The 27,028-nt window shown below is 37.8% G+C and overlaps 1 protein-coding gene across 2 annotated transcripts in view; it reads right to left on the bottom strand.

Annotated features, from left to right (window-relative positions):
- arhgap24 (Rho GTPase activating protein 24) overlaps positions 1-27,028 on the bottom strand; it is a 65,962-nt gene that overhangs the window by 29,001 nt on the left and 9,933 nt on the right. For both annotated transcript variants that reach the window (XM_014468644.2, XM_023338435.1), the window contains exons 2-3: positions 24,569-24,787; positions 10,184-10,271 (exon numbers count right to left, since the gene is read on the bottom strand). In XM_014468644.2, the coding sequence (XP_014324130.1) occupies positions 10,184-10,271; positions 24,569-24,772 (292 nt within the window). In that variant the 5' untranslated portion in view covers positions 24,773-24,787. The remainder of the gene's footprint in view (positions 1-10,183; positions 10,272-24,568; positions 24,788-27,028) is intronic.

The raw sequence follows: 27,028 nt of genomic DNA, 5'->3' as shown, positions 1-27,028 counted from the left end.
ATAAAAAAAAAAAATCACATTTTGGTCAAATTAAAAGATTATATGCAAACTGTCAAGATTCAAACCTAGGACCTTTGTGCTGCAAAGTAACAGTGCTAACATCTGTGCCACCATGCAGCTAATAAAATAACCTACATAAAATGAAAAGTAAAATAACTAATTATGAAGCTTTTTCTTTCACTTTATTGCCATAGTTGATTTTTTTTCTGGTCAGTCCCTGACTCTTCTGCAGGTAAGTGTAGTTACAGTGAACTGAACACTCTTCATATTCAACTTTAATAAGCAGTGTGTGAACATTCCCCACACAGAAGCTGTCCTTATCATGGAGACCAGTGCACCCTTTAGTCAACCTGCTCATTATAAGCACGCCAACTATGTACAGACTATGATGACTAACAGCTTCCAGCTGCAGCAATGGCAGCCCAAATATTCAAAGCACCTTCTGTGAGATACCATAAGAATCTGGTCTTGGTCTTTATCTAACCCACACAACCAAATGAAGTTAAGAGTATTAACTCGCTGCTTTTTGAATCAACTTTTTTTTTTACAGAACAAAGATGTGCCAATTTTACCCTGATAATTAGAAGTATGTATTATTTTCAGCAGCCTAAGCTTGTTTCTTCTCATGATAGATTGCCCATACTAAACCAGCTTAAAAAAAACCACATCAAGGAAAACGAGCCTTAGAGTCCAAAGCCAAGCAAAGCCACAACCCCAAACACCGGAGTCTCCCTTTGGATCCAGCACCTGGCTTTCTGGGACATTTTGGACTGCTAACTTTGGCTTCATTTACAAGGGAAATGTGTCACATAATGCTACCACTGGATTTTATTGAGTCCCCCTCACTTACAGTAAGTCTGCTAAGATCTCTTGCAGACATACAGTACCTGTTGGCACTATGCTTGATTTACAGCCGTATTCTTGTTGCACTTCCCACCAGCCTAATTGGTCAATAGACTGTCTGGAGTTCATCTGCTGTGGAAGTTCAAAGATGTTTTTCATTGAAAAAACCCCCCATGACAATCATTTCAGGCAATTGATCAAAAGCCAGTCCTTTAATACATAAATCATATTAGTAAATATTTTCTGAGCTTACAATATTTGATCTTTGTCACTTCAAACTAGGTTTCAAGTCAAAGACCATAAAAGCTCTCTCTGCAAATACTTAATTGTCCATAGAAATCCAAATCTCCAAATCTTTTCCCTCTGTCTCCAGTTTCTGGTTTGAACCCAGGCTTGGCAACAAGGCCTGCAAATAGCCTTTACGGTAAGCAGAACTATATAGATTCAGAGGCTCGTAATTTAAACTGACAGCACCTTCCATGCCGACAGCAGGAGTTTTAGCTTCAAATGCTGACAAGCTTTTCACCCCTAATTAACCCTTTATGTATGGGAAAGACCTGGACAAGCTTCTGAATGAATCGGAAGATAAATCTGTTTGAACATAAACCACAGCTGTTGTTTAAGTCTGTTTAGATGTTTCCCAAGTTTTAGGGAGATCAATTTAAGCTCTGACTTTGAAGCTATAAAGCTATGTTGCCATGTTTAAATCCTATTACTGTCCTAAAATGTTACTCTCTTTACCATGTCTACACATTCTGCAATAAACATTTTCCATGTAAAACCCCAAAAGTTAATACTGTGAATCATAACAAAATTGAAATATATGCCCAAGTCATGCCCCAAAGGATATTTTTACCTGTAATTGTGGTGAAGGTAGCAAAGTCTTTTAAAGGACTTCATATTATTTTCATGAACCTAAACTAAAGCTTAAAATAATACTGAGATTATGAATCTAGATACAAATTAAGAGAGATGTTGTCATGTAACGATGTGAGGTGGTGAGGCAGACGCAGCAGACCCAGATAAAGTGAGAAATGACGGTTTTAATGATAAATAAAGTCCAAAATAGCCCAAAAACACAGGCAGCACAACTGAGCGGAAGCCAGGGCTCAACGTCGGTAGCAACTGGTATAACAAATGGACAATACGAAGGACTGAGCGCACATTAGACGAGGACCCGACAGAAACACAGACACACAGGTGACACTAAATACACACGGGGTAATTAGGGAACAAGAAACACTTGGGAGTAATCGAGGGGAGAACAGGACAACACGGAGACACAGAGATACAGAAAACTCGAAATAAACACACAGAAAAACACGGAACATGACAGATGTGATATTTTAAAATCAGGGGCTCTAACCACTTTGACGGTAAAAAGAGGATCTGGTAATACTTCTGGTTTTGGTTTTAACAGATGAAAGCAGGTATGTATCCTCCCACAGAAACCTTAGGAGATATGGTTCAGTGTGAATGGTTCAGCTATCATCTTTAAAATTTATTTTGCTTTTATCGTAACACATTTTGCACCAAAATATGTTTAAAATCAAACTTTGGCACCATTTCTTTTGTTGTAAAATACATGATGATCCTGTGTAAAGCTTTGCCACAGTTGCATCTACAGTATGTGTTTGATTAGATGTGATTAGATAGTGACCGGAATGACAAGATTTTAACTTGTGCCAAAAATAAAAGGATCAACACAGAAAATGATGAGTGAGAAAATAATTCAGATTAGAAAAGAAAATTAATTATAACAAATTGAACATTATGAGTCTGAATATCAATTTGACTCATTCTATAGTTTTGAGCTGGAAAAAAACACATTTCATAATATACCCCAATAAATGTATTTCTTGAATTACTTGCTGGTTTAATCTGAATTTCACTGTTGTCTATAAGTGTTTTCTGCTGACAATTACAATTTAGATAATGCGGTATGCATGTTTCATTTAAATGTCTGTCATTTGAAAACTTCTCATATCAGGCTACAGATGCTTTGTCTAATCTGTGAGCTGCTAATACAAACATCTCCCACTGCAATCCCTCTGACCCGTGCAGACGAAGTCACTAATGAAATACTGGCTGGCTTGGAAAAGAAACAAAAAAAACACTTCTTGTTTGTTTTGGGATTAAACAGTAGATTTTACAATAAGGAGCAAACATTTGCTGTCTACCAAGAGCTAAATCACAACATAAGTTACTTCTGGGTTATATTAAATCCAATAGTAGCTCAGATGTGTCTAGTGTCCCCCTTTTTCCTGGCACTGACATGTGATGTGTTACAGCATTGCCCACTGAAGGGCACAGATTTAAGATATAATGAAAGATTTAAAGCTCCTCAGGAGCCGCCTAGGAAAAATGTCAGGCACAGTGTGCTTGGCCAAACTCAAGGAGGATGCATAATACTGCTCTGTTGGTTGTTGACCTCATGTATCCACTGGGAAAACATTAAATGTGCATAAGAGTAAACACATTCACTCACACAGTAATATACACTGAAGAGATTGAAGAGACAAAAAAAAGCTTGTGACCTTTTGGAAAATGTCATATTGCGAAGGGACTTGGTAATAGAAAAGGAAGCCGGAAAGACATCCCAGAGGTTTGAAAGACACAGAGTAGTGGGAGACATGTAGCTGCAGTTAGTTAACAACTGAATTTAATATTTATTCATCTTATAAATATATTATTTTGCTTTTCAAATCACACATGATATGCTTCTGTTTCTGCTAGATTACTGAAGAACAAAAGCTGAGTGGATAAGTCACTCATATGGCTGATCATTAATCCAGTCCGCTGGAACATGTTGTTTGTTTCATTTACCTATTTTAATTTAATTGAAGCCGATAGTGTTTTGAAATATTGTAGCTGCAACTGTGAAGTGGGATTTAAAAACACTTCATCATTTTTTTCTTATTGAATATAATTTGAACAACGTACCCTCACAGCACTACCCTTTAAATCAGGGGTCCCCAAACTTTCTCCTGTGAGGGCCACATAACTTGTCCCTTCTCTGATGGGGGGCCGGGGTCAGTTTGTAACAGAAAAAATGTGACGATTGTAAGAGTGCTAAACATAAAAATTTATTGTTTTTCAGAAAGCACAATCAAATAACCTTTTCTGGATTCTTCAGAGAACAAAAGTCAGGAAATAACACTATTTATGAAATAAATAATAACCAAATAACACTGGGTTCTCCACATAAAAAAAAGGGTTAGGGTCAATTATATGCATGTATAAAACAGTTACTAACTAGTAGTTAATAATAAATAAAGTTCATTACTAAGGAACATTTATTTTATTGCAAAAGTCCAACTTATCAAATAAAAATGCACATATATGAAAATACTCTGGTATTGTTCAGGGGGCCGGACCAAATGTGGAGGCGGGCCGCATCTGGCCCGCGGGCCGTAGTTTGGGGACCACTGCTTTAAATAAACCACATTACTGTGTCATAAAATGTAATATCAAGAAAATTTCCATTGTTTCATATTCACAATAATAGTAGATTAATAACTGATCTGCAATAAATCATTCTCAAATTATAAATGGGTGTGTGTACATTAAGCAACATTTTCAAAATGTAATTTTTTCAGACTGTCTAGCTGATATTTTTTTTAAAAATTTATCTTAAAATGTTTGGCTGTTGTAAACTACATTAAAATGATTAGAATATGTTATTATGCACAATATTTCTCCTTGAAATACAATAGCACATGGCGCAGCTTTCAAATGTCCAGATCTTGACATTTTACAACAATAAGCTTAATTTCAATTTTATGGTATTTTAGGAGATTGACCAATGTCGTTCATAGCTGTTAAATAAAAAAATAAAAAAATTTTATTTAACATATATATATACATATATATATGTATATATATATATATATATACATATATATATATATATACCATATATATGTAATATATATGTGATATATCACATATATATCACATATTGTATATATATCACAATATGCCGGGCAATTGTGCTTATTCAACATGGAATAGCCAAATTAAAAGAGAAAGTTCAACCAGGTGGTTAAAATCAGAGTTTCCACTGTGCAGGATGGTTCAGTAGGGATGTGGAAGAATGTATAAATAAGCAATGGTAAAAATTTAAGCTGCACTTGCTTTTTTATGGAGGCGAAACTCAAAGGTCACACACACATTTGCATCCGTGCAGTAAGTGTCAGCAATGCACATTGTCCATAAATAATATGACACATGCGTTGATTTGAAAAATACCTCAATATATCCTTACAGTTAAATGTCAGTGTGACAGATTCATGTTTTCTTTACTACTCCACATATTCCACTACTTCACCTAAAATACTGGCGTCTGCAGGGCAAAATTCTCAGTCTGTCATATTTCTCTCTGAACAAGATGAATAATTGCTCTGAAAATTAAAGGTCTCCCCTGCTGATTTGTTTAATTTAAATTCTTCCATCCATCATTTAATCATCGGCTTCTGGTGCTTTCAGTCATCCTGCCAGCTTAGCCAGACTATAAATTACCTTGTTGCTAAAAACAGTAGCCTTGTCTGTGGTTAGAAAATTGCATGTCTGTCTTCAGTCTCCAATAGTTATGTGTTGCATTAACCTGTCATTCAGCCACTAACACTCAGGGTTCTTTAATGAGAAGCCTTAGATAGGTTCAGGGATTGCATGTTAAATTCCAATAGATTGTACAAAATTTCATCTTAGGAAGCCAAGTTTTCCACTTTGGTCATGAATGTTCTCTTGAGAGAACTATCATGATTTTGCAGTAGTTCTAAATGAAAGTCAAATAAGGAATATAATGGTTTTAAAATGAAATTTAACAGTTACTGTAAATGTTTGTTTTGTTGTTATCCCCTTGAAAATGTTGTTTACTTAAACCTGCCAGAGTTGAAAGTTGCTGCTGTCTCTTTGCAGCAATCTGTTGCTCAGAAACTTAGAAATAACTACTAGAACTGCTATATGCTAAACAGACACATGAGGGCAGTATAACCTTTCAATTCCAATCACCACTGACTTCAATTCCGTTCAAAATGGGCAAAATTATTTTTGTTCTGTTTTTATTGCAATGTTCTGGAGCTAAACAATGTTTCAGCTGCTGGTACACAGCAACGTCTTTCTTGTTTTTTGGGGTTTTTTAAGAATTGATTTTATTTTTCTACTAATCAAATGACGAAGGCCAGCATTATGAGATGGAAAAGACTGCAACATTTTACTTTCTATTATTCAATCAGCCATCCTTTCCAAGAGATGCATAACCAAAGACTGGGCCCGAGGCTAACAGAAAGAAACTCGTAATACAGCAAAAGCATAGAGTTTACTGGGGCTTGGGTAAAAGTAAGCACTCTGTTTCTTTATTAAAAACACAGCAGGGACTGTTCCCTGCCATGATTTCCAGCATAAAGATGGTTCAGGTCACCACTGGATGCAGAAAATAATCATTATTTACTCATATTTGATGGTATGATAAAATAAAAAGGTTTGAATCATGTGTCTAAATTCCTTATTTGCTCACTGTAGTGTTCGGAGTTAATTTTAGGTTACTCTTCTTGATGTGTCCTGGCATTCTTTAGAGGATTAAGCTGAAGATAAAAGCGCACAGTGAACCTGAGTGGCAGGAAGTTGTGATCTGAATTTCAGATAAGAGAAATATCTAATGTTTTCCTAGGCATCCCTTCCTGTTTATTAAAGACTCTACAAGGAAGTCTATTTTTTTTTCCTAAAATCCTATTAGAACATGAGTTTCTAAGAAGGTAATCAAGTGGAGGGTACATTTATAAATCAATATAGTTTTTTGTTTTTTTTCTAAAATGTAAACCTCATCTTAAAAACATACATTTTATGACAAAAACATCACCCCTGGCAGGAATATCCTCGCATTTAACTTTTTGAGCACACACATGTTGGCACAGAGAAAAAAAAAACAATAGCAGAAACACAAACAAGTCTTACTTTAGGTGAGCAAATAAAAGAGCAGTTGTGCCTGTGGTGTTTTGTTACACAGCTAAAAATAAAAAGACACTATGCTTCCAGTCTAAACATTGATTTCAGTATGGTTAGCCTATTTCTGCAGGTTTAACACACATCAACCAGATGTGGAACAAGAGAACCGTGAAAAAGGGGTAGCAACAAAAATAGCATCTGAGAGTTCTCGATGCAGGTGAGTGAAAGTAGCAGAGATGGTTTCAGTGAGCTTTGTCAAAACTTTTTCCTGCTTCTCTCCAGTGCACAGAGGAGAGCGGGTAAGACTTTCCAGTGCAGCTGAGAATTCAGAGCCATGTTTTTAATCTGAGGAGCAGTCATCCTGAAGCACCAAGCAGACACCCAGCTCATATTTATCCCCCCAAACTGACTAAAAGACAACGGACTTCTCTGTGGATCTCTAGCTTCCACCCCCTCTCTACCACTCCCACTTCCCGTCTGTATGAGTTTTGTCCCAAATGCTGCACCACATTTAGAGCAGTGGAATAAATGTGTGGCGTTTTCCTTTCATTAGCTGTCTTTGCGTCTCTTAAACTCTTTTATGAGCTGCCTCATAACAAGTCATGTACTTGTATTCTCATCAGTGTGAGGGGAGGAAAAGATGGTGCAAACTGGGGGAAACTGCTCTGCCTCTCTTTACATCAACACAATGTGGTGGCATGAATGATCAGGCTCAATCTGAAGTAGACATGTCACATCGAGTAAATGGTATGTATGGGAGAGCAGGTGTGAAAAAAAAAAATATATATATATATTCCAGGCTCCAAGCAAAACTCTGAGGTGCCAAAATTGTTTAACATTTAAAGTTTGGAAGCCACAAATTGTTTTATAAAAAGTCTTCAGTCTGTGTAAAATAATCCAGTCCAGGTTTGACCAGTCAAACTATCTTAAATTTTGAACAACTGCAGTCCAGATTCTTTAAAACAAACTGTGAAACACCTAATGCTCAGGTTTCTATTGATCAGAAACATATTTTTGTAATTTTCCTGTGGCAATAAAGTGAGAAAAATTGAAATGTGGTTAATTTAATTCAAGAGAAATGTTTTGTGTTTATAATTTGCACTCTAAATGTATCTTTAATTTATTTACGAGACATATATTTACAAAATATAAATAAACACAAAAAAATACTTCCTTGTTCTTTCTGTCATTGAAGTAAGATATCCCCACTTTACATAAAGGAGACAAAGGCATTAATTTACATTTTGGACTTTATGTACAAAGAAATTATGTTTCACTTTAGAAAATAAATGAAATTTTGAAATCCACTCTGAGAAAAAAAGAAAATCAGAGTAAGTGAACAAGGCTAGGACTCTGTGTGCTGTAATTAAGGGGATGATTAAAAACATACATCCGGTCTGCTCTAATAATTATTTCAAACATAAGGTTGCTTCTCATTTGAACTCATTGCTCGGTGCGCTATTCTTTGCCTAACATAGCTAGTTTCATAATAGTTACATTTGGAGTTTCACTTCTTTGACTAAAACATGTCGGTGCTGCACCTGCGATGGCTCAGAGGGTTATTAAAGCTGGGCTATTTTTAACTGGTAATGAAGAGAAGTGAAAATATCATGTTTTGTTTTAAAAAACTCAATTTTCACCTCTTTTAGGGAACATAACACTTTTGTTCTTTGATAGACTTTAATAGACTGTTTTTTACAGCAACAGTTGCCAAACGTTTCAATGGCTAGCAACCTTTAATCTCATGAACAGTGGCTTAAATCAGCTTACAAACAACTGGTATTATTGACAGAAAATGCCACATTTTTCACAGAAATTGTTATGAAAGAAAATGGCATTAAAACACCATGCCTCTCAAAAATGTATACACCCGTGCTGAAATGCTACAACTCACTTGAAAAGCAAACATGTTGCATGTGTAAAACCATGTTAAGTCCCTAAACCAATACATGTTACAGTAGATCTGCTTTTGTAGAAGTCTATCACCATTCCACATCTTGACTTTACCATGTCTACTCAGAAGAAACTTGTGTATTTCTGTCTATAACCACATTTTTCAGGCAAAATAATTCCATAGTTGGTTTAGATGGATATATAGACCCTCTATATATTATGTTTTCAGAAATTTGATAAAGAGTTTTCAATTAAATTCAAATCTATCAAATGGGACAATATAGTGAGGTTATTTGTTACAATACATGTAGAAAAAGTTATTGAATTGCTTACTATTGATCTAATTTTGTACACAAACGAACCTGCACATTGTTTTAAATCTACTGTATTTGACGTTTTAATCTTTATTTGAGTCCTTATCTTTAGAAAATGCTTCTGATAATTCCTTGAAACACATAGCTTCTAGCATCTGTAAAACTCCTTCTGTGTGAGTATCAGAAACAAAAGCTTGAATTTCAGAATGAAAGTTCTACAGAAAATTATTTATATTTCTGTGGAAAATGAACCTTCTTTAACTGCTATATACAAAAAACAAACAAACAAAAAAAACACGACCCACACCTGAACTGTGTTTGTATCGGTTCTGATAAGCCCACTTTCACTTCCACACCACATGTTTGGTCACTAATTATGTGAGAAGTAATCTTGCTACATGCATGTTAGTGTCATCTAAGATGTATTCGCTTGGTTACACCCGAGGGGACAGACTGATACAAAAAAAGAACAAGTGGTTGGTGCTCACATCCTGTGTATTCTGCTGGGCTTTGGCACAGCTTTACTCTCTGACAGCGACAGCTGTGTCTGTTTCTGTCGCATCTACGAATGTTTCTGACACTCCTACCTTACAAAGATTCTTTTTTCTTGCCCTCAGTGGGATAGGACAACTTTCGTTTATGGTGCAATCTACCACTTTCAATGTTGTCTGTGTCTCCTTGCAAAGGTATTTTTTCAGGCTTTGCAATGTCACGACTGCGAATTTAATGGGATTTTAAGTGATAAATCATTAACCTGGTTTTCTTCTTAACTAAAATGGTCCATGGTTAGGATCAGGGTTTAAATATATTCCAGTGCAACCAACTGCCTTCAAATGTTATTCATAAACATATGAATAGTTTTTGCAAGGCTTTGTATCTCTGACAAGTATTGCCCAATCCTGAGTTGTTTTAGTTGTAGGTCCAGGGGACAATGGCAGAGTATGGTTACTGTGGAGTTACTGGCCTCACACAACACAGTTGATTAAGGAACAGATAAACATCACAATTTGCAACAAACACAAGACATAATATAGTGTCACTTTTGTCATAGCATTAGTGTGACGTTCCAGTACTCATTTGGGTTTATCCACCTGCCTAGTGGGGGTGTCATACAGCTCAATGGAAACGAGGCATTACTATCACTGCTCAGTGAAACCAAAAAGGCATTAAGTGAGCTTTGATCTTACCTGGAATGACCTCGAAAAGAAATTTCCCTCCTTCATCTCCGTTGGTTGGATGTTCTGAAACTTTGTTTCCAGGTAAAGAAATAACACCCTGCAGAAAACAAAGAACAGACTCATCAGCAACACTTCCCTGTTTGGCAAATGAAGGGTTGGCCTTGATTGTTCATTGATGAAGTCCTGCCTCAGGTCCCACTACAGGGGGTCAAGTTGACACCTTCAACTTGACTTACATGAATTGAATCACACATACTGTTTGAGTTATCCAGCTGTTTCAGTGAATAACCTGAGTTCCTGAGCTCAGCGGCTTTCAACTCCCATCTCACTGGAATTTAGTTTAAAAATGTGTATTTCTTTCCGTTGTAAAGGTTGTATTGTTCTCAGGGGTGTTCCAGGATGATCGGTTTAAGTGTTTATGGATGTGCCAAAGTGACAACAATGCGTAGGATTGCATCTCTCTGGTTCAGCTCTGTCCAAAATGATGTATCACACAATTTAAATAACAAGAGCATCAGCAACTTTCTGCAGCACAACTCAGTTTTGGTGACTAATGCAAATGTGGTTAATGCTAGCTTTACGCAAGAAGTTTTCTCTTTGTATTTAGAAACTGAATGTGTGTTGGGGAGAGGGAGTCAAATTGTTTTAAAGCCTGTACTGATATAAAGTACTCTCAAGAAAACTGAATGCAAGATTTGTCATGCGAAGTGAAGTAGCCCTTTAGAGGTTGCTGTGTGTGATACGGACACACCCAGCAACATTACATGTTCGACTAAATAGCGAATTTGAATCGTAAATTTCAAAATGACCAAATTTGGTCTTTCTTCTTGTGACAAAGCTTGATGTTGAAGGGATTAATGTAATTAGTCATATCTGTTTCTCTCTTGCTCAAAGCATGTCAGCTCCCCTTAAGTTAAATAATTTCTTTGCTTCATTTTCATGAATCTGTCAACATCACAGATAGACCTGGGCGCACCCATGAACCTCAATTGCTAATAACCACAATTATAAACAAATGTTTATAAGTAGTGGGCGTACCGTGGTGGCGTAGTGGTTAGCGCAACCCATATTTGGAGGCCTTGAGTCCTCGACGCGGCCGTCGCGGGTTCGACTCCCGGACCCAACGATATTTGCCGCATGTCTTCCCCCCTCTCCTTCCCCGTTTCCTGTCAGCCCACTGTCATTTAAGGGACACTAGACACTAACATCTGTAGCTGCACAGTCTTCACCGCATTTACTAAACTGTAAGGTCATCTTACTGGCCTTTTTGGGATGGGATGCAACACTTAACGCAAACAGAAATTGTGAAGCTTTAACTCATTGCAAGGTTCCCAGAGTTCAGAAAGGCGTTTTAAATTATTAGCTGCTGGAGCATCCTCTCTAAGGTCCTGAAATAGATTTATTGGTTCAAGAATCCCAGCAGGATAGTATGTCATTTGTAAGTAAATGCTAAATTTACAACTCTGTCAGAAACACGAATAGACGGTGGCAAGATAATGTTGTGCGTTCATATTGATTTGCTGCATGTTTGGAGGTTTCTTATTGAGTTTAAACTATTTTAGTAAACATACAAGTTTGCATCAGCTTTTGGTAACCAGGAGTTACATATTTATCCAATTACTATACTTTGTGCACTAATTTCTGAAGTAATATTAATTACATCGCAGCTAAGAGTTAACATGTAGGAGTCCATCTTAGCCCTTTACCAATAGCGAAAGACAGAAGTTCAAATGTGTGAAAGGGGATCACAATGACTAATAACAGACTTTTAAAATGTCTGTACTTTTTTTTAGCTTTCTTCTACTTCAACTGAATTACAGAACTACATAAATTCAATCTGGAGAGACTCAGACGGAAAAAACACGCCGCTATGCATGAAATGACTGGATGCTGGTAGATGTAGGCCAGCTGGGGGCGCCGCTATGTGTGAAATGACTGGATGCTGGTAGATGTAGGCCAGCTGGGGGCGCCGCTATGGGTGAAATGACTGGATGCTGGTAGATGTAGGCCAGCTGGGGGCACCGCTATGTGTGAAATGACTGGATGCTGGTAGATGTAGGCCAGCTGGGGGCACCGCTATGTGTGAAATGACTGGATGCTGGTAGATGTAGGCCAGCTGGGGAAGCCGCTATGTGTGAAAAGACTGGATGCTGGAAGATGTGGGCCAACTTGGCGGCGCCGCTATGATGAAATGGCAGGATGTTGGTACATGAAGGCTGACTGGGGTAATGTGGTGATTCTATGAAATACGTAGTATGCCAATTAGAAATAATATCCCCCCAAAAAATGAAAGCTGAGGCTAGGGCCGAAGCTGGGAGTTAGAGACTGGGAGAGTGAGAAAAGGCCGGGAAGCTACGCCAACTAGGGGCTTACGGGCTGGGATTTTAAGGAGTCTATACAGGGTGACGTTACTGATGGTAGGGGAAAATGATATGAAGCCGGTGGATGAAGGTCAGCTGGAGACATAGTTGGGTGTGGAATGGCAGGATGCTTGTAGAGTAGACCGGCTGAAATGATGTTTTAGCTGTAGGAAAGAGGTCAGGTGCGTGTTACTGAGATAGCGAGAATAGGATGGGAGAGGGAATAGATTAGAACGTGAGAAGATAGCTGCCTGCTACTGGAGGTGAGATGCTAGAACTAGGATTAGATTCGCAGGGTGACGTTAGAGGATGCGAGCGAGATATGGGGACATTCTGGAATGAAACTTAAAATGGGGGAGTGAAGGACAACGGGGAAAGATGAGCATAACATTTGCTGGATGAGAGTATGCACTTTGCGTGAGGTTGACCAACCACCACCAGTCAATTGCGCAGTGCTCATCAGGCACTGAGGGAAGCTATGAAGACGGAGACGAGATACGTAAAATTATATGAAGAGAATGCTGAAGATGACTATGGAGCTGTTGGCGTAAGGTCGAGAGAATACCTTGAATACTGGTTAAACGTGATCTAAAGAGTTGAATGATGTCGTATATAAATTATAACCTCAAGATTGCGAGAATGCGGGGGCTGGAATGATGGATGAGCATGAAGAGGAAGCTAAGACTGGAAATGAGGATGAGAAACTGAGGAACTATAGGGAATAAAATTACGGTGCAAGGCATGGATAAGGGTTTGAAATAAATTATTTTGTCTAGTAGCTGGACTGGACTGAACGAGGGCTGGGAGAGATAGCTTATCAGCGAGAGTGTTAGAATGGCAGGATGCTGGGTTGAGCGCAGCTGGAAAGCGGAAGATGCCATGGATGGAGGTCCTTATCAACTGGGCGTTTGTTGTGGATCTCCGGAGGACTGGATGAGGTTCCTGCGGCCTTCTCCACCAGGGGGCGTTCAGGAACATCGTAGTGGGCGTGGTCGGCGGATCCTACCGGCACACCTGCTGCCATTTACCTTGTTGGGAGGAGTATTTCAGGAGGACATCGTCAACACTCTAGTGCCAGAGTGTTAGCTCGTAAATGGTAGATCCAGTTTATTGCTGACCTCAGACCACCAGCTCTGTTCTAATATTCTGCTCTTGTGGCCTCGCCTCAGGTTTTGTTGCCGCGGAACTGCCGGCATTCTGTCCGTCTGGATTCCCAGTAGCCGGAAGAATCATCGAGACCACACGACCTGATCCTCCTTGGTTCCCGAAGAACCTGTCTCACCTGTCCGCCCTCCAACGCCGCAGTCGCCCGTCCTCTCTGCTCCAACCCCTGATCCACCGTGCTGCCTATCCCTCTCAGCTCCGCTTTTTTCCACCAGCAAGTAAGGTCTCGAACCGCTGAACTTCCGTTTCCCTCCCGTCACTCTGTTCTCACTTCTGTGTTCCTCTTCAGGAAGACCATTGGTCCGGTTCCGCCCTCCCGAGTGTCCCATCCTGGATGTCTTTCACATTTTTGCACCGTGTTTATAATAAATCATTGAACTTACTTTGGTCTCTCTAGTGTGTTCTGCGCATGTGGGTTAATCGAGTAAACCAAAACATGACAACTTTGGTCTGTGATTGGACGTGACGTGGCTTGGTCCAGCGTTGATAGGTCGGCGCGATGAGCGGGACGCGCCGATTGGATGATGCAGGTGGAACTAAAGCACGGATCCCCAAACTTTCTCCTGTGAGGGCCACATAACTTGTCCCTTCTCTGATGGGGGGCCGGGGTCAGTTTGTAACAGAAAAAATGTGACGATTGTAAGAGTGCTAGACATAAAAATTTATTGTTTTTTCAGAAAGCACAATCAAATAACCTTTTCTGGATTCTTCAGAGAACAAAAGTCAGGAAATAACACTATTTATGAAATAAATAATAACCAAATAACACTGGGTTCTCCGTCCTCTTAACAGTTTTTCCCCTGGCCCTTTACTGAAGAATCCGCAGAAATTTAGTTTTATTAACAACCTCAGTTCATGAGTGCAGCATCTGCCTGTGATTACACTGACCTCTATCTGGGCTAATGCTAATTCAGACAAGATGTGCTTGGGTGACAACTTCAGTACTGAGGACTTACACACATTATAAAGATCTGAGAGGGAGTCAGTTTCCTTTTTAACGAGCCATAACTGTGACAACCAGGAAGTAGAAACCCTACCTGAGGCCCCAGATGAAGTGCTTTAAAGGCTGTCATAAAGACGAGCCCGGCATGCTCCGGAGTGGAGGAGAGAAGAGGGAAAAGACCCGTTTGAAGTGGCAGCCGGGAAGAGAATCTGCTCTGCTTCAATAACTCTGGATTAAAAAGGAGCTTTCAGGGCAGGCTTTCATTGAACGCAGATCTTTTCACTGCGCACGTTGAATCGATTGGAAGGAAACAAGAGATAACTTCAATGCAGCATTTTTACGTTGGGACACTGATTTTACAAATGTCTGTCTAGTCCCTCCAAAACCTTAAAACGACAATACCACAAACATTCTGCTTTAAGCCACCGTCACACTTTCCATATGTCGTACCCGGTGGCCTCTTGTTTGCGACCACAGGCAGAGTGATATTTACTCACTAAAGAGCTCAACCCAACTGTTTCCTTTTTTTTAAATTTTTTGCATTTTCAAAAGTTGTTAAGTAGAAAGAGATCATTTCGGGAGTCTGTGTAGTAACACAAAACTCACTATCTTTTATATTCAGACCAAAAAAAAAAAGAAACTTCAAACACATGCACAGCAGTCACATGAGGATCAGAGAAATATGTTGCATGAAAAGTGACAGCAGGAGGCTGAGGCTTGTAAGCTCATCAGGAAGTTGTCTCTGAGGCTGCGCCCAACACTGTGCTCGCTCCACATTTCAACAAATTCAGTGTTTTCTTCAGACTACAATCAAGTACCGGGATGCTGACTGTGACTTTGTTCTTTTAATGACATTTTCACAAGTTTACTGACCGTCCTGCTCAAACTGGAGCAATTAGATCCATATGTTAGTTATTTTATCTAAATGTAAAAAAAAAAAAACAGAGATTGTTGTAAAATCCCAATTGCCTCTTCACTGCTTGACAACAAATACAACTTTTTTTTAATGACTGAAAAGTTTTTATGTGGTTGGCACATTATGGCGCTATTATCCCCACGTCATTTACTATCTTTCAAAGTTCTATTACTGATAGGCCGATTACATATATTTTAAGAATAAAGCCTTTTGTTTCACTTCACTAGGAGATATCATGTAAAACAACACCTGTCATATCAAAGCAATTTACCTTTGGTCAAATTAGACATTTTAATGCATTTCATTGGGGCTTCTTGTGATGAACCCAAATGATTATTGAGCAGAAGTAATACAATTCTAAATATATATATATATATATATATATATATATATATATATATATAAAGATCCTAATTTGATTAAAACTTTTATGTTTTTTATAAACCACTGAACCACTTAATCTAAGATGAATTTTTTTAGGGGATTAAAGAAAAGTGGGCTGAATAGAAATGCCCCAGCATAGTTTAGATTTTATATGTGTAAACACTTTGGAAAACTATGCATCCTTTTCCCCTTCCATGCCACATTTGTAATTGCAAGTCGGCGATGTGGAAAAAAAAATTTAATGGGATATGAATTCTTCTGCAAGGCACAGTAAGTTCTTCCCTGACTTTATTTTCTTGGAACTGAAATGCAGCAGTCTTGTTTAAATCGTTCCCTGGCATTATTGAAACAAGAGCTTTGGAGTAAGTGCATCATCTGCATGTGCACTTCAGTCACCTTTAGAGCCTTTTGTTGTCTGAAGCTGATCAACAGTCCGGCATGAAGATATTCCCTGATGATATTTGATGAATGAATTTTGTCCAGGTGACTTTTGATTGGTGCTTCTGTTGGAGCAATATTTCCTTCTTTTAAGTCAGTCTCAGCAGTTTGATAAACATTTATTTGAAATTTCCTATTTCAAATTATATGATGAAATAAGAATATTTTAACTATTTAAAACAGGTTTATGGCATATTTCTAACATTAAAACAAATGCATTGCAGATTCATCTGAAATGTTACAGCACAATGCTAGGAAAACATTCAGACAATATTGCTGTTGAATATTGAGATGACAGTTTTCTCACTCTGATCTATATGGATATATATAAACTGCGTGCATCAATTATGCTGAGTCTATCCATCTGCTCAAATATTATGTTGGCATACAGAGTTTAAATGCCACGTTACCAACCAAATAATCCATCCAAGCAGCCATTTGCGGTATTGTACACATTGATATTGCAATGAATAGTGAGACTTGCAATTATAATAAAAAACAAACAGGAAGTTCTATACTAACAAGTTCAGGAATCCAATAGGATGTAGGACTGACATTTCAAAAGGCTCAATTTCCCTTTTAAAATCAAATGTTGACTCTGATGTGTAGGATATGTTAAATACTCCATTATTTCTATCCCCCAACCCCCAACATATTAGCTTTCTCAATCTGTTTGGTGATTCAGAGCAGGTGTGAAACTAATATTTTAGACTGAAGAAAGAAGATCTTGATTCCTGAGAGTGGTGACAATGAATCAAAATGAGCATAAAATAAACAGCTGCTTGCTAAAAAGCTGCATCATCAGTTGATAATACATGTAATTAAGTGATATATCACGGCAATCATTACAATCGAGATATGAAAATGTGTTTTTCTTTTATTGTCTGTATATCATGATAAGAAGTAACTATTGTAGCAATAGCTTCAGTTTCTTTAGAGGTTTGATCCTAATGATAAGACGCAGTACACAGAAAAGCAGAGGTTTGTTTTATAGGTGAAACCAGATTTATACTGTCAACAGACAAAATCTCCAGCTAAAGTCAATACACCACAAACCTCGGCTGTAACAAGTAATTTGAGTGTTCATTGATCAGCTGTCTTTTTAACCCAGTAATTACTGTTCTTCTGCATTCGTGACCTTTCAGACCGTCACCAAGAGCAGCAAGAATCTCAGTTCTTTAGTTTCCTTACTGGAGACTAAAGAACTGAGATTGTTGTTTCCAGACGTGGGTAGTTTCTCTTAACTTTTTCTCAGAGACATTCACTTGATTAACTTAAAAAAAACAAAACTTTTAACAGTATAATTTTACTACATAGCATCTTTTTTAGATTTAGTTGAGTATTATTATGAAGTATCGCTTTTCCTACTTGAGTCGCATTACTGGACAATCCACCCACCGTGAGTGACATCGCTAAATAACAAACATGCACCAGAGGTAGACACAAACCTACAGTTTATAGGAATCCAAAGCATCTTGTTTGTAGACACGTTTTTTTGCTCTAATGTCTTGTGTGTTTTTTTTGTCTGCCGTGCCTTTTGAGCCATTTGGACATCTAGACAATACAGTAAACACTATTTATTGTTCATAGAAGTACCATATCCTGTTCTAACATGTGCTTATGTATTAGTTTTATAAGTATTATATTTTGAAATGTTAACTGGAAAAGTGTTTCTTCTGCCTTTTTCTGGTATTTTGTAACAATATTATTTATTTGTACCAGAATTTGCACATTATTTTTTTTCTGTCTGTTTGATCCTTGTAACATTACATGATGTTCTGATTGAGTGGACCTTTAAGAAATACTTTTTTACTCCAACTCTACTCAGTTTTTGAATTTCTACTATTTACTTTTATTTGAGTTGAAAGATGTTGAAGTAGTGATATTCTCACTTGAGTACAATTTTTTGCTTACTCTGCCCACTTTTGGTTGTTTCTCATTTTACTATTTCAAATTACCATTCAGTTGTAGGATAATTGGTAAAATAGATTTCTATAATGGTGCAGAGGAGCAATATGCATCCCAAGCAAAAGTCTCTGCAACTAAGAAGTCTAAAATAAGAGCGAAATCCTGAGCCACACAAAATAGGAAATTGGCCTATTTTACTCTATAAAACAGTGCCAGAGCCAAAGCAATTATTGCAACCTTGAATAAAACAAAAGGACATTAACTAAAAGGTTTATAGTTCTTCCACTGTGAGAGAAAATCTCCTCCTTTGAAGATTTCTTTAATCATAAAATTGAAAACAGACAGAAAAGAGGACAAATAAATGGTCCTGCCACACCACAGAAGTTTCTTAATAATGTATAATGCCATGGAATTGACCATTTATTCTAATCTTGTTAAATTCAAAGAGTTTTTTCGACTTGATATCTTGCAATTGTTCACTTTGCAAGGACAGAATGTTAATGAAACTGAATACTGATGGAGAACTCTTTCATGGTGCCACCCCCAGCCACTTTCTTAAAACTATGTGTGTAATATCTACTTGCTTAGATCTGAGAATGAAATAAAAATGTTTGCAAAGTAAAACTTAGACTTCCATCAATGCATTTCCTGTTTCCATTTTCGGTAGACGACACTTACAGGATGATGCACGGCTTACTGAATGACCAGGTGCACTGGTGAAATGAAATATGATCTTGCTCGTCAATAGTTTTCTGGAGAAATTAGTTCTCTGCTTCAGTCTAGCTGAACCACAGATTTACAAGAGGATTTGTATACTCCGCAAGATATTAGATTATTCTTTGTGATCTGATACAAATATCAAAGCACTGAATAATAGATGATCATATGAGTCCCTCGTAGTAGCCTTAAACTGTAGCAAATGTACAAGTCAATAAAATGTTGTAAAGACAGAAATACATCTCCTACGAGACAATTTTACTGTGATAATCAAATACTGAAATCACTATGCATCCCTGTACAACTCAAACAATGAAAAAATGTGCAATGAAAAAATGAAAGTGATCCAAACTCTTCCTTCTGTTAGAAATATGTCCAGACACAATAAAGGACTGGCTGAGTGTAATCACTAAAGTCAGTACAAGTAATTCTCCATATCATTAGGCTTTATGCTTATCACACTAATAACCATCATAAGCTGAATGGAAACACTTAAAATGGAATGTATACACACTGCAAATATTAATCGCATTCAGATACTAAAAGTACCAGATGGTTATACAAATATAGGAGACTAAAGCTTAGCACTACAGCACTCTGAGATAGTTACATGTCAGGTGTAGTTTTACTACAGTGAGAAGATTAATCTGGGGACAGTAAATACCTCCAGGGAACAGAATGTGACTACCACCTTTTGAGGTGCCATGTGATGGATCAGCTTAGGTCCAGAGAAATATCATTGAGTTTTAAAGAGAATGAAAATTTATAGCTTTCATAAGAGCTCTTATCCCGCCCTGTTAGCACAGATGAAATTTCCAGTATTAATTTCATGGGATGTTGTGTAGCAGTACAAATGATACCTGGCAATAATAGCCACTTTTATACCCACTTTATATCTTGAAAACATTTTTTGCTGTCTAATATCTTGCAGGAGTCAGCTTTTCGGCCAAAATACCAAAAACAAAAGCTTAGATTTAAAATCATATATTTAATGCACTATTTCTATTGCCTTGCGTTAGTTTGCATGTTTTTAATATGTTAATATGTTATGTCATTTTAGTGATAAATGCTTCTCCTTAACTCCACTGATGTTATCTGATCTTATATGTTATCCACTGATGTTCATTCTGTCTATTCTTTTTCTGTTTAATCAAAAAAGGAAGACCAAATATGGATGAAATATATTCGAAATATTATTATACAGTTCATACTGCATACAATAAGAATAGGACCAAATTAAATTCATGGAAATTGCTTGTTCTTCTTGGAATCTTGTGAAGTTACTTTTTTAGCAGGAGTTCAATTGTAATTCAAACTGAAAATAACAAATTCGTGGGTTTGCTAAAAAAAAAGACCAATCAGTCCTGCTAAATTAATAATTTGATGATATTTTCAATAAAAACAGCTCCACTTAAATCTATGAATAGTAGCAAGATCCCACTTTCACCGTTGATATGTTATTGCCAATAGCAGCCGCTACCAGAAAGATGTGACTTAAATGTCCCCGGTGGACAGCAGGATGAAATACATCACCTAGAATTCAACGTTACATAACCTGGACAAGATTCATGTTGTTTGAAAAAAAATAAAATAAAAATGCTACACCTAACTGTGTATCTGACAGTTTGTCACGTCATCTTTTGGACAAATCTGAACGTGCACAAACTTGCTGCAAGTTTCCTTCCAACACAAAAATGCAGAGCGTGACAAACAAAGCTGTCCCCAGACAACATTTCTTTGAAAACAGTAATTATACTTCAGGGTCTGTTTTACAAACATGGACAGCAAGAAAGTGAAGTGTCTCTTTGTGATAATAAAAGGCTTTCCAACAACATAGTGTATTTAGGCTGCTGCAGAAAGTGAATTTAGTTACTAAATTACAGAGAATTTAGTAACTTAGTAATTTAGTCTGTGGCTCAAAATCAAATCAGATCAGATCAGGGGATGTTCATTTCTTAGCATTTCACTCGGCCTTTGTTATAGTGCTGTCAAGTTTTGCGGCTAGTTTTCTGTGATGGTCAATATCAAAGTGACAACAGAGTTACTGTTTTAATATGGATAAATATGAGAAAAGACGAATTGTCGCACAACTCATGATCCTACAACTCCAGTGGCATTTTATGTACCCCAGCTAAATGCCAAGGTCAAGCAGTTTCCATTTTATGCAGAGAAAACAAAACACTTTCAGAGCTTCATTGTGCTGCTGAATTATTGATGTGATGTAATTCATTATAAGAAGTCGCTACTTTTCATTTTGTCTGAGTTCAATGTGACTTCTCAATTCTGTGAATTTTAATTATTTATCTACCCCCAGACTTGTTGTGGCTGGAATTATAATATCTTAATAAAATTTTAACTTGTCCCTGATTTCTTATTCCATTAAATTGTTTTAATGTATTCACCCACAGTTCTTCTGTTCAGTCATAATGTCGTCTGTCCCTCTCTTGCTTCGCTGGCATACACAGATCCCATCCTGAGTGGCTTAAATTACAATAATCATCTCATTTCTGCTGCTGCATGAGTGGTGTCTTTGTTTGTGGCTCAAGCCAGATGAAACATGAGTGCACGTGTGTGAATGCGCTTCTCGCGATCTCCGTGAGTACACACGCATGCTTGAGCGTGCATACATCTCCACGGACGAGTGAGGGCAGGCAGATGGCATGTTGATGCTGAGCCTACACGTGCTCCTGCCCTCTGCGTGCTTTTCGGTGACCCTTCACCTCCATCTGACTTTCATTCTTCAGATTCCTCACGTTGCTCTGAGAGGTTTGGCCCAACTGTAAAGGACCCCAGTGCGCCAGCCCACAGCAGCCAAAAGGACACATTTTCTCAAATAACCTTATCTAAGCAGATCTGAATTCCTCAGAGGAATCATCCCTGGACGCAATAAGGCTGCAATGAATATGTTAATAATATTGAATAATAATATACTTTTGAGATAAAACTGGAGAAAAGGCAAGGTGATTGCCTGACTAATTTCTTTTCTTCTCAAAGAAGCTTGAGTTGTCCCAGAATTTCGTTTTGAATTTATTACCTCACCAGTTTTAGTGATAATGCTATAATTTCTTAGAGTCATTTTATTAGCTGAGTAATTGTACGATTTTTAAAAAGAATTTGAATTCTTATTTAAATCTCCAAGTGGCTCTTGAAATTTTATGCTAATTTGGCTGACTGTAGAGTTGGCATGGACTCCTCCCTGGTTTTAAAAAAGTTGCCGTTTTAACCTCCTCCGTAAAAAATTTGCAATCCCATTCCTATAGGGATACAGATTATCCCCTTAGTTTTAAAACAGTTTACCTTAGTTGTCATTTTAGTAGTTTTCACAGCATTTTGACAAAAGCAAAAACAAAATTACTATTATAAATCACTGAAATAGCTCTGCTTCTATGACTCTGCGCTGTTTTCCCCTCATTTAAAAAATGGATCACCAGATTAGTGCAGTACAGGTAGTACCTGGCTAATCAGGTCGCAGTTTTCATGTTTTTGTGTTTCCACAGGCAACAGAAAAGGGCAGCTGTTCTTTATAACTGGGGGAGGCAGCAATTAGGGCAATGTAAAGCAGAACAAATAGAGACGTCACAGCAGGGGAGAGACTTAATTAATAGCTGATCTGGATATGGCTTCACACCTCAGTTTTATCAAGTTTGTAGCTCGTGACAAGCCGATCATTAAATGTGTCTTGGCGGATTTCGGCGCTTATGTGTGTGGGTTTGACCTGCTCTCTCCCTGATCTGGGGGAAGTTAAATGATGGGACACTTTTCAGCCTGTGCTCAGACTCCTCTTTGTCCTACATTTGTTTTCTGGTAAGTAATGACACTGGGATACTTTTCTCACATTCGTTTTAATACTATGTTTGGGTGAAAAATTTTACTTTTATTACCTTCAGTGCTGCTCTGAGTTGGAGGTCAGAGTCACATTGGTATCAGAATGTTGAATGCTCCTCTACACCTGACCTAGTTTCAGTACAAACCTCTATTCGCTGCAAAAACGTAGCAGTTTCAGGTGTTCATTATGGCTTTGGTTGAGAAGTAGGGCAGAGGAGGAAAGCAGCAAACCATGTTTTCCAGGTGGTAAAGCGAGCAGGTGCAGTAATAAATCTGCTAAGAGTAAACTGGAAGATGGGCTACAAAAGCAGTTTTGTAATTTTGCTTCAGCGTTCATTAGAAGCGACTTTAGCGGTAGGGTAGCGTTGGGACAGTGACCTCACTAAGACCTCATATAAAGGCACCTTCCATTATAAATGAACGCCCCGAGACCCAGAGCTCCCTCAACTAACAGTGAAGAATAACTCTCCCTCCTGTCTGGCCAGCAGCCCACCTTCGGGTCTGGAGATTCAACCTTCTGATACTTTTACTGCCGATGTGGCTTCGGCTTGGCTGAACTTCGTGCTAGGAAATCAGCCAAAGAAGTGTGTGCGGATGAGCAAAGTGAAAGTTTGAATTATGCTTGAGTTTCCTCTGGAAGAGGGAGGATATTGTTTGGATGGAAAAGCTAAGAGAGAAAGATGTGGTCTCTTGCGTATTTGTGAAGAGCTTCTGTTCTGTATACATATACAAATTCGTAACAGTCCTCATTGAGCACCTAACGAGTACCGTAAGTAAGAGTGAGTGTGAAAAGACAAAAGCAGACAAAAGCAGACTAAAGCGCTGGTTTTACAATTGAATTCCAATGAAAGCTAAAATGCTGCAGAATGTTCAACACGATGCAAACATGTGATGTAATTGTGATATCCTATAACAATTTCAGTCTTTATGCACAAGAATGTAGATAGGAGAGGGATTACTGCACCAATGTAATCAGATATTTACTCATAAGTTACTGTACAGACAGACATGCTACCATTTTGAATGTTTTATTTTTTAGGCCAGTTAGAATTAATTAAATAATTTGTTTAATAATTAGTTTAATGCTCAAAGTAAAGAGACATTTTCATTTTTGCTTTTACCTCCTAAATCACTACTACTGCCCTCTAACGTAATAAAAAGCTAATTTATCTGAATATTATTACTTTTTTTTTATTTTACCGAAGATAGTAATAAATGTAGTGTTTACTTTAAGGATATAATTTTTCTCATTTGTAGTGTGATTAAAGCAAAAACAAAAAATACTACACAAAAATATGTTAACAGCTCTCCCAGCTGCACGCCCTTCTGTGTTATGTTACGGTGTATCTGGAACCACCAGTTTAGACTTGGGTGTGTGTGTTAGTTCTTAGAGCTCACCCGACACCTTTTATGTTGTGGCATTAGGAGAATGCAGACTCTAACGTGCAACAAACGTTAGAGTCTGTTTCATTTTCAGTTTAATCAATGATAGCTTAGAATAGTGAAGCTTTTAAATTCATTTTAAGCATTTACCCTTTTTATGTATTCACATTTAGTTACTGATTTCACAAAGCGTGAATCATTTCCTATTGGATGGATGGGTTTGCCAAAATAAGCACAGCTGAAACAGGATAACATGGATTATATTTGTGTTTTTTTCTCTCCTTTTTTGATTTGCTTGTTTAAAACTCAAAATAAGAAAGTTTCAATGAGCATCTCTGACATAAATTCAGTCTTACCAGGGGTTTGATCTCCTCCTCATCTTTGTAGTAGTAGAGCAGCTCCCCTCTGAGAACAAACCAGCGACTGTGCCATGTCTTCACAAAACCTCCTTGCTTCCTGAGCCAACCGCACCTGATCACGTTTGACCTCTGACCCTCAGAACTGGACTGACCTCCGCAGCGCTGAGGACTGCTGTTTTGGGACACGCTCTGGTCATCCATTGCAGCAGCTTCAATCTAAAAACAAATAGAGGTTATTTGACTTGCAGAGGCTGAAGATTTTGTCTTCTGAAGTTTGCTTGTTAATGATATGAACGTTTGTGCAAGTCTAATTGTGTGTTTTCATGTTATGGAGGCTGAACCAGTGAAGGTTGAGAGACACGATGACACAAAGGCAGAAATGAAATTGTGGGAGGAGGAAAAACTGAAAGCAAATAAGAAGTGCACAGACCAAGCCTCTCCTTCAGTTTTTTCTTCCAATGAATTGCTGAACCTGTCAGGCTTCGTTGTTGTGGCTTATCTATTTTTCTGCAAGTGTCTTAAACCCTGTCTACTAACTTTTCAGTACAGATATATTCACCAAAATCACCATTATGGCAGGTTTTTTTTATCCAAAAGGTGAAACGAGTACTTATTGTTGTGAAAGGATTTTGTAAATCCTGCAAGTGACTCTGGTTACTGAATAAAAAATGTATATTAAAGCAACTAAAAGTTGTAAAAGTGAAAGAAACAAACAACCACAAGAGTCTCAAAGATTACTGGAACACTCTAATCTTGAACATTATTTTAGCTCTTGGAAATAGTGTCAGTAGAAACAAATACAATTTCTTAATGCAACCACAAGATGTAGCACGTTGGGGATGACTTTTTGTACTTGTTTTCACCTTAGCATAATTTAGGTGCAGTTAACCTATTAACCTACCGCTGACCTTTTTCACATCTGCAATTATGATACATTGGCGGTCCCCTTCACATACAGCACTGAGTAAAAAAAACATTCTACACATCTTGTTTCCATATCAACACACATACCTCAGCTTTGTGCTGAGTTTGCGGCTGTCAGCTCTGAGCATTGCCATGTTGTCAGTGGCGCTCATTGTGCTTGGCTTGGGGGATGTCCAACCAGCCCCCAGGTCCAGATGAGGACCAGATGCCGCTCCGCAGAAGTGGAGCAAGTGCGACAAGTCTGCTGTGGTGCAATCATAACTCTCTGTGGTCATGGAGAGTCCCATTGTACAGTGGCTTGCGAAAGCATAAGACTTTTTTACAGTTATGTTACAGCCATAGATTCCAGAGTGTATTGTTAGGATTCAATGGAACAGATCAGCAATAAGTAGCTTATATTTGTGAGGTGAAAGAAAAATGTGGGTCTATAACTCTATTTTTTTTACACATAAAAACCTGAAAAGTGTGTTTGTATTCTGCAGAACTGCCTCTTGCTGTAGTTTAGGACTATATTTCCAGAGCCTGAAACTTTTGCTTCTCTTGTCCAAAATTGCTCAAGCTTAGTTAGACAGAATAAAGAGTAGCTGTGAGCATCATCTATAAATGTCAATTCTCCTGAAAGATAGATAGATTCCCCCACCTGAGCTGCGGATCTCTCTAGTTACTCCAGTTATCAAGCCCCTCTTGGCTACAGACCTATGAATTTAGGTGGCTGGTCATGTCTTGGTAGGTTTGAATTTGTTTTATACTCTTTATACTCTTCACTGAACAAATCTTAGGAAAAGCAATTTATAGCCTTACTCTGCTCTAAATTCATCCACAACATTAGCCATGACGTGTTAGCTTTGTTTCTTGGTTCGTGATGATCTCCCTCAAACCTCTAAGTCCTTTACTGTATAGCTGAAAATACACCAAAGTGAGATTTCATACAGTTGAACTTTTTTCACCAGTTGCTTGACTTCTGAAGGCATTTGGGTGGATTGGATTGCATCTGGTTGCACGATTAGGGGTGTCCACAGCTTTATGTTTTTCTGTAACATGAAATCCCAGTAATACACACTAAAGTTTGTAGTTTTAATGTGACAAAATGTTGAAAACCTTCAAGTGGTCAAGGGGAGGGAATACTTTTGTAATTCCCTGTATAAGGATAAAGGGAATCATATGTTCCTGTATGTTCACTCCTCTGAATTTCTCTAAGAAATATTTGTTTCAAGTCAACATTGTGAAGTTTTAATCTATAGATTACCTTCCATTCCTCTCTTTTGAAATCTTTAAATATGTTGGGTACAAAGCAGGGTGAGATCTTTTTTCAAAAGTAGGATAAGTTCGTGGAAGAAATTATTTCTTATTTTATAAGATTACCCAACATGCACCAATGGGACTCATCTGTTTCCACTATTCCAATTCTGGTTTATAAATGCCAGACAAACAGATACATACCTGAACAGAAATCAGGCAAACAATTTTGTATTAATTTTCAATGTGTGGGTAAAGTTATAGCATTTAGCATGGTCCCAGCTCCACAACATCATG

This window comes from Xiphophorus maculatus, chromosome 8 (assembly GCF_002775205.1).
Source record: "Xiphophorus maculatus strain JP 163 A chromosome 8, X_maculatus-5.0-male, whole genome shotgun sequence".
NCBI lineage: Eukaryota > Metazoa > Chordata > Actinopteri > Cyprinodontiformes > Poeciliidae > Xiphophorus > Xiphophorus maculatus.
This window is presented reverse-complemented; position numbering and strand designations above follow the sequence as displayed.